The sequence below is a fragment of the Malania oleifera genome, chromosome 10, assembly GCF_029873635.1.
Source record: "Malania oleifera isolate guangnan ecotype guangnan chromosome 10, ASM2987363v1, whole genome shotgun sequence".
Lineage (NCBI taxonomy): Eukaryota > Viridiplantae > Streptophyta > Magnoliopsida > Santalales > Ximeniaceae > Malania > Malania oleifera.
Window position 1 is genome coordinate 42,215,418 of NC_080426.1, and position 8,864 is coordinate 42,224,281.

The window sequence follows — 8,864 nt, forward strand, 5'->3', positions numbered from 1 at the left end:
CTATTAAAAAAAAAAACCACTACTTTTAAATCTTAATTAAATTTCATGCTCACATTTTACAAATCTAGATTTCACCTACGTAGAGATGAACCCATTTGCATTAGTTGATGGAAAGCCTCGTTAGGAAATTTGCTTAGGAAAACTACTCCCACAAAGCATACCAAAATATGTGGTAGCATTGATTTTAAGATATAAACAGGTAATCTAATGGATCAGTCTCCTATCAGAAAACGTATCAAGGCCAACATGAGCGGAAAGGAACAGAAGACAGATTTACCACCAAACTCCAGTACAATATATCGTTGATTCAAAATGGAGCATTTACTCTGATTCAAAATGGGGTAAAATTCAAAGTTCTATTTTGCGATCAGACTTACCAGTCTCATTAACCACAAATATGGAGCATTTACTCTGATTCAAATTTCCAACTTCTGCACGGTTGGGAAACAGTTTGTGCCATCTTCACAAGCTCGAAACATGACAACCTTCAGTGAATTATTAAGGCCCTTAATCTGTTCGAACACGCAAATATCACCAACTTTCAAGTGATTATCTAGCACAAATGTCTTCCAACCAGAACCCAAATTTGCTCCACCTACTCTAACAGAGTATTTGATAGGCCAAGTTCTCCCATCCGAAACCTGAAGAGTTACTTCCCCACGCTTTCTGCTAAAAACACCCTCGATAGATCTCAATGGTATACGCTGCAAAATAAAAAAGGGGAAAAGGTTTTAGTTCTTGAACCCACAAAGATTCAACCAGTAGTACAACAAAAAGGAAAATTGAATATTCCATTCTCAAAGCAACTCATTTATCTCACTTAATATAGATATCATGAGTGCCATGATACTACGATTTCTGCTATGAGCTTACCAACGAACATCCAACACCAACATAAGATGGTCGCATTGTAACTATATGGAAGGGGTTTTCAGGTTTGAAAGGGAGGGCTGTGAGTTCTTCCTTGACAGTAGCTGGCCTGCTCCCTTCTGGAAACTTTGCTTGTGGGGATCTCCACTCCATGTCTCTACTTCCATTGTCTTCCTCTTTAACATACCTATGTCCACCTGTAAAAACCCACAAGATAATGCAACAGTGCCTTTGGATCTCTTGAATCCAAATAACAAATATATAAACATTTTGTACAAACTAAATGAAGACTTCTGCAAAGGTTTTCTTGGTTGAATCTGGATATCTGCTGTCGATTTCAATGACACTATTTATACAAACTAACATATAATTACAGAACAATTCAACTAAAACAGAAAACTATAAAATAATCTGAATGCATTTAAAATACATGTATTAAACCTAAATTAATTGAATTTCAAAAATTACAAGAATTTCCCACGTTCAAAAAAATTAGGCTACAATATAAACATCTATCGTTCTCCATTGGTAGTTATCCATCACTTGGGTTTTAAAAGGCTAGATGTATCTCTAAGGTACTGAGCCACCATTGTCAAAATTTTATGCATGCTTATTACAAAATTGCTGTACTACAAATGCATGATCATGATCACAATCATACTGCTAACAACAAATGCATGATCATGATCACAATCATGATAAATTCCGAAAATGCATTATACCTGCCAAAAAAATTCAGCAGTCAATGATTCAAATGCCAAACTCCATTTGCAATAAAGCCAATTCCCTATACCTTAGAACAATGCCAGCGGTAAACAGAATATTCGAAGAAAAAGATAATTAAAATTAAACATAATAAATTAAAAACCCAAGCGAACAACTAGTACGTTAAAACAAATGGCCAGTCATCCCAAAGTCTTCTTCAAAATCAGTATTTTAGAGTCAAAAATTAAAGGACAAAAAGGTTTAAACCATTTTTTTAGAATGCATCTAGCACAACACGAAAGATCAAACTCTTAGATTGAAAAGGGTAAGCTCAACACGGAAAACCAGCAATGCAACTATCATAATCCCATCCTCTTTAAAAAAGAAAAATATATATATATATCCTATCATAATCCTATTTCACAAACATCTCAAAATATTATTGAATAAAATGATCAAGTTCATGTAGAAAAGTATAGAAAACAACTATCAACTTTCCTATAAATTTATGCCATATGTAAAAGTTAGAAGTGTAAATCATTTTGTGGAGAAATGATCATTTGAAAGCATGACAAAATATTCTAAAAATAACAATGTAAACCTATATTTGAGTAAATTTGAGAATATAACATATTATTTTGTGGACAAGAATCTACTTTCTAAAAGTAAACAAAAATTTTTAAAATAATGAAGTTCAAATAAAATTATTGCTAATGTTATTTTGCGGATAAAAATATTCTTGCCTTTTAAAATTAGGACAAAACATTCCTAAAAACTGATGAAAATCAGCCAAATATACACCATATATAAAAGTATAGATAGTGTAAGTTATTTTTATTTCGGAGACAAAAACATCTTATATTTTACAAGTAGGAGAAGGCATTTTGTACCATTTTGTGGTACAAAATGGTTGTACCACAAATGCATGATCATGATCACAATAACGCAGGATGCATTGATTAACATAATCTTATTTAATCCTTATTTTCTTATTCTTCTGTATCTTTTAAAGAGATCTTTTCAAACTCAAGTAGTTAAATTAGAATTAACCCTATGTATGTAGAGGCCTTGAATTTGGATATGATGCAATATAAAATTGTATTCAAATTTGTCAAAATTCACCTAAATCCAAATCCAAGGTTTGAAATCCATGCCCTCAAATGCAACGAAAGTTCTTTAAAATCTCTACAAACAGGCTAACAAAGATGATGTAAAGGTCTTATGCTAAATTCACTCTAACAATAATATATTTTAGTTTTACATTGCTTTGGCTAGGAGTCATAACTTGCCTCCTCTGCTGCGTATTCTCACTCTTACTGTCTCTCTATGTTCTTTTTCTTCTTCCTCTCACACCTCATCTCTGATTCCTGTCCTATTTTCTAAAGGGTGTTAACATAACTATTAAAAAAATATGTTTTATTTATTTATTTATTGTGACTTTTATCACAGCCGTTGGATCGTCTCTAAATCCAACGTTTGTGTGGTGACATATATATGTAAGTCATGGGCAAAAGAGTGTATTGCTTGTCATTTTGTGCAAGGAGAGCTAGAGGGAGCTTTCTATCTAAGAAGATTTTTTTTTTCTTCACTGGTTTGATAGGTGAAGGGGTGTACAAGGAATCTGGGATTGGGGAGAATCTGATCAGATCTTGTACTGTTATCGTTTCATAGTGGATTTTTCTCTAGGTGCATGCTCCATGGACATAGGCAATCTTGCTGAACCACGTAAAATCTCTCATCTACATTTTTTCTGTGAATGTTCTTGGTGCTATTTATTTTGTTGATTGGAAGATTAAAATCGTTGCGCGTCAACAGTAACCTAGTGCCTAATTCAGAATCCAAACAGTTTCTTGTACGCTATCTTCAGCGGAGAAAGTTTATTATAACACAAAGGCTCCTACTCTGGGATCAATGAACGCTCACCAACCTTATTAGAAATAGAAGCATTTGAAAACTTAAAACTTGTGTTTAGTGAATTAGGGCAGTATTTGTTCAAATCAGCAGAAGGACGTCTTGGTGACAAAGGTCAAGATGCATGGAATAGGATTGCCATTGCCAAAAGCTTATGCATGCTTATTAAAAGGCTGCTAGTCTTTTAGTACAATGGATGCACACCTACCTAATCAGAAACAGAACATAGAGTATCAATTATTTTCGTAGCAAGGACTTGATGCAATACTTAAAGAAAAACAACAGGTAAGATTGCAAGTATCAAATTCAGAATGGGAGAAGCATCTTTTTATGGTACAATAGTTGGCTTCCATTTGGCTCAATTGTAGATAGATATGGGGATGGAATAATACAAGAGTCTAGCTTGCATAAGAATGCAGGAGTTACATTGTTTTAATGGAACTCAATTGTTCTGAAAAATTCAAACTAGGAAGAGAATTGACATTGTTAACACCCTCACTTTGCACAACGCAAATAAAGACAGCATCCTTGGGGTTGGAAGTTTTTCTAGACAGCCTTTCCTCTGATGCTTGCAGTCCTTTATTTCAGATTCCAAGCCACAACCTCTTTCTTCAACAGACACGAGGAGAAGGTTACAGAGACAAGAACAATGGTTGGTACTTACTTGATTGCTTCCTATTTCCGTGTTTCTATGCAAGCATCAATCAGAACATATTCATTTGTTTTTTCAAATGTTAGCTATTTTTTTTACCAAAGTATTTAAGGCTAATCAAATAGAAGTGTTGGAGGTCGGAAGAATGGGACTAATTGGGTTAAACATAAGCCTAGAGCTCCAATCTCTTAGCTACAGAGTGAAGACTCCTGTTTATCTTATTTGGTTGGGGTAAAAAATCGTCATATCTTTCAAAATGAAACCATAGGGGTCTTGATGATTGTCAATGCCATTTTAGAAAATAATATAATCAGATTTGGAGATGTTTATAACTCTCAAAATTTTTCATATATGCATTAATGTATGCAGTGACAGAGCATAGGCTGGAGTCATTATGCTTTTAGCTTCCAACTTTCTAGATTTACTGACCTTTCCAGTTAATGAATTAATTATTTACCAAAAATATATTGAAAAATACTACCTGCCAAATCTTGCATGACTTTATGCCCATCCAAGTCTCTCTTTGACCCTGCCAGTTTCATCCCGTTAGCTTGAAGATCTTTCTGTTGAAAGTTCATAACTGGATTTCGAAGAGCAGAAGCAATCTCAGTTTCACTAGGAGATTCAGGTTTTATCATCTGAGAACAGGGAAATCGTGATGGCTGTTTTCCCATTGTTTTCTGCCATGTGGGGAAATCTTCTAGGATTTCAACAGATAAATCATCTTCAATTTCCTTTACTTTAGGTGCCTTCAACTTTCCAACGACAATGGATTCTTCACAGTGACTTTTCTGGCACATTGGGAATTCACCCAGGATTTCAACAGAGGCATCATTCTCAACTATCTCCACGTGTGCTCCCAATTCCACGACATTATCAGAATCTTTATGGCTTGTCTCACTGAATGGATATTCTATCTCTGAAGCTGTCATATCACAAATAATTACAAGAAAACGGGAAAACCCTTCATATTTGAATATTAGTAAATGTCCTTGACCTATAGAGTAATACTTGGAGAATTCTCGCCAACCATTTTGTAACCAAACCCCACCATCACATTTCATCAATTCCACTTTCCAAACAGAGCCATTTGGAACCTTGACGAGTACAGGGTTTGAAAGTTTCTTTCCATACTTCCTAACAAACTTTGGTGGCAACCGCTGAAAGAAAAACAAATTATTTAGATAAAATTGATGGAAAATACAAGCGTGAGCATGCAGTCATATAAGCATAACTAATGGACTGTAACAACAACATTGTAGTAATGTTTAGCCCACTAATTCCCTTTGTTTTACTTAGCAGAGGATAGATACTTTGGCAAGTTTTGGACTTAACCCCCACAGCCATGCAAAAGTGCCTGGAAGAGGTTAGGGAAGATACCAACCTAATCACTTCATATGTCACTGAATAAGAGTTCATCTATAATTTGTGTGAAATAGCTCCAGAATAAATTTTATACCAATCCATGGAGTACACTGAAGCGGGCAAGATTCATATCATCTTAGTAGCCACAAAGCTTGTAGAGGCCTAGTTACAAAACCCAAAGTAGACCAGCCAAATTTTCGGTCTGGGTGATATCATGAAACAGGTAAACCAGGATCGACCCAACTGATACCAGGCAGCTCAGTGGATTGGCTGGGTTGACCTGGTTCCTTACAAAATATTTTCTGTGAATGCAGAGAAAGGAGAGGTCAAACCTTGCACCCTTTTGGAAGGGAAATAAAAGCTTACAGCCACACCCAATTTCGAAAGACACAAATATATATATATACATGTGCCAATAAATACATATATACAAACATACATACTCATATATATACATAATGCACATTAACATATATAATACATACATACATACATACATATATATATATATATATATGCATACGTATTGTTTTCAAAAAAATTTTAGTAATAGGAAAAGTAGTAAATTTTTGTTTAGGTTTTGCTGTTAATTATTTCTGTTTTAACTAAATATTATAATGTATAAAAAGTATCTTTGTAATTTATTTATGGATATACATACACTTAGTAATTTGTATATAGATATAAAAACATACATGCATACAATACATACACACACAGATATTAAAATCTTGTATTATGGATTTAAATATTAAATATATGACAAATTATTCCTACATTCATTAACAGCAAAACCAATTTTGAATGTAAACATAAAAGCATAGAAACAGCAACCAGCTGCTTCGAATCAGTTCTAAAACTCGACTTTTTTGTTAGGGAAAATCGATTCACGATTAATCAGCTGTCTAACCCATTATGCAATAGCTTCAAATACTCAAAAAGGGTTCCTAAAAGATCTAGAAGGGGAAAAAATGAGGAACACTGCATCTAAAAATAAAAGAGAAAGGAAAATAGCTTACAAGTTTTCCATCTCGAATGTCAGTGGGACGGATGATCTTAAAAAAGTTGAATGTTTCCCCAGCCGGTAAATTTGACCGGTCACCGTCTCCACAGCTGGGAGGAGGCATTGATCCTGTGCAGGTAAACAGAGTTGTGATGGCGTGTTAATTCCGATTGACTGATTTGGATTTAAATGGAGTTATAATACCGAGTAAAATTTAATTGAATCGATTAGAGTGGTCGGTTAGAGGTGAGTAATTGCAATTGAAATAGTCCCAAAGTACGAAGCAAAATCACAATAATAATGGCGTATTCCTTGGTGAAGAAGGAAGGAAGCTTCGGCATTAACACTGATTCGGTGTATTATAAAGTTTTATAATAGCTGGAACTTTAGTGTCATGAAACATTCTCATTTATTATTAGATTTTAATATTTAGAAACATTTTCTATTAATAGGATTTATTATTTTGAATTTACTATTTGTAACCTTAGAATCTATGTTGGTATAAATAGGTGTACTACCTAATCGATCTCCAGGTCCTCACGGGTTTATGATTGGCCTTTTCCATAGGTGCTGGGGCACCTTTAGATTTGATTTCATGAGGGATTTTGATGAGTTTTTTAACCATGGAAGATTCAAAACAAGTCTCAAGTCCAACTTCCTTGTCCTAATTCCAAAAAAAAGGGGACTTCGGGATGTGAGTTATTTTAGACCTATTTGCATGTTGGGCCCCTTACATAAAATTCTTGCCAAGACTTTGTCAGACAGAATCAAAAAGGTATTACCATCTATTGTCTCTCCTAATCAACAAGCTTTTATTTCTAACAGGCAAATCTTGGATGATTTGTTAATGGCTGTATCGATTTCTAGAGAAACAACAAGACCTCTGGTTTAACTAGAATAACTTCAAAAATCATATAGACTCAAACCTCATGACTAGATAAAGGAGTCCTTTTGTTAACGAATCAACAAACAACCAACAGAACACAACCTTTGCCCGACTACCACACGCGCACCCACAAGTCTAATAGAGAATCAAACCTCGCCAATGTGAAGTCTTAAGTTATAGGCGATGGTTGTGAAGCACATTGGACTTTGAAGAGGTTATGAGCAATACAGAGATCAAAATCTAGAATAATATAGGTTACAATTTAAGACATTGAATAAGAAACCAAATCAGACTCAAGAAACCTTCAGACAAATTCGAACTAAATTAGAAAAGAAGAGGGGAAGAGAGTCCAAGAGCTCACCAGAAGAAGATTATTGAGCCTTATGTTGATATGGGAGGTTCATAAATATGGTATCACAGTCAACTAGGCTCTCATAGCAGGAAGAGCAAACGATAATGGTGGAGAGTAGTGGAACTTCATCAATCTGCAAATGAATAAAAGAGATCAGAGCAGATCTCAGAGTAATAAAGGGTTCCCAAAGAGAGAGAGGGAGAGAGAGAGAGAGAGAGAGAGAGTCCAACGTCATTGGTGTGAAGAACTAGGTTCAACGGTGATGGTAATTTTCAGTGGAGGTAGTATGGTGGTTGACGTGCCCTGCAGTGATGAGGCTGCATCGAAGAAATCGAAGCGCATGGCGGGACGTGAGTCTGCAGTGTATTGAAGACGGTAGATAGCAAGAACCCCTCTTCACATTAATTAATCAACCCTCTGCTTTCATACTGCAATCAGTTTCTTACAACTTTACCTCTTCTCTTCCTCCTGCCGCTTGCTACTCGCTTTCCCAATTTCCTCCACTCTTCCTTTCTTCAGTTAACTATTATTAATCTTTTTAAAGCTAGTTTCTATAACCCAGGTCTCATCTTTCAAAACTGCAATCCCGTTAATGTATTGGTCATTAGACTCATAATGCAGGCATGTGTAATATCTCTTAATAGATTTTATATAATTCATGTTATGAAATATAGGTGGATGTCCCCATGTCCCTATGAATCTGCCCCATATTAGTGTATATATATATACTAATTCATATCTCTACGAACCTGTCCTATATTTTAACACTAATTCATATCTCTATGAACCTAACCCTTCATCTTCCTCTTCTTGCCCTATAAAAGGGTACCCTCTCCCTCTCATTTGTGATATACATATAGTATGTTTATATATATATATATATATATATATATATATATACATATTGCATGCTTGCAGTGAGAAGCATATAAAAAGGAAAAGAACAAGAGGGAAAAATAGAAGTAAAAAGAAAGATGAGAGATATAAAAGAAATAAGGAGAAATATTTTGTATACGATCAGATCCATATCGTTTAAATTTCTTCCATGATAGTGAAGTTTTGATCTCATCCGCCTGTGGAGTAGGCATAACCGAATCACGTAAAAATTCGGTCTCGTCTT

The 8,864-nt window shown here is 34.8% G+C and overlaps 1 protein-coding gene across 1 annotated transcript; it reads right to left on the reverse strand.

The window, feature by feature from the left end:
* Window positions 1-247: 247 nt before the first annotated feature.
* Window positions 248-8,347, reverse strand: LOC131165911 (B3 domain-containing transcription factor VRN1-like). The gene is made up of 6 exons (XM_058124074.1): window positions 7,975-8,347; window positions 7,754-7,877; window positions 6,523-6,635; window positions 4,620-5,298; window positions 874-1,067; window positions 248-704 (listed from the first exon to the last, which is right to left on the reverse strand). The coding sequence occupies exons 3-6, from the start codon at window positions 6,628-6,630 to the stop codon at window positions 417-419; spliced, it is 1,269 nt and encodes a 422-aa protein (XP_057980057.1). The 5' UTR covers window positions 6,631-6,635; window positions 7,754-7,877; window positions 7,975-8,347; the 3' UTR covers window positions 248-416.
* Between the last annotated feature and the right edge of the window lie 517 nt (window positions 8,348-8,864).

Bases quoted from the DNA above. Each gene is read 5' to 3' on its own strand.
- LOC131165911 (XM_058124074.1), bottom strand. From the start codon at position 6,630: ATGCCTCCTCCCAGCTGTGGAGACGGTGACCGGTCAAATTTACCGGCT. The intron at 5,299-6,522 runs GTAAGCTATTTT...TTTTTCTTTCAG, and splicing joins ACATTCGAGATGGAAAACTT to CGGTTGCCACCAAAGTTTGT. The intron at 705-873 runs GTAAGCTCATAG...TTTATTTTGCAG, and splicing joins TTGGTGTTGGATGTTCGTTG to CGTATACCATTGAGATCTAT.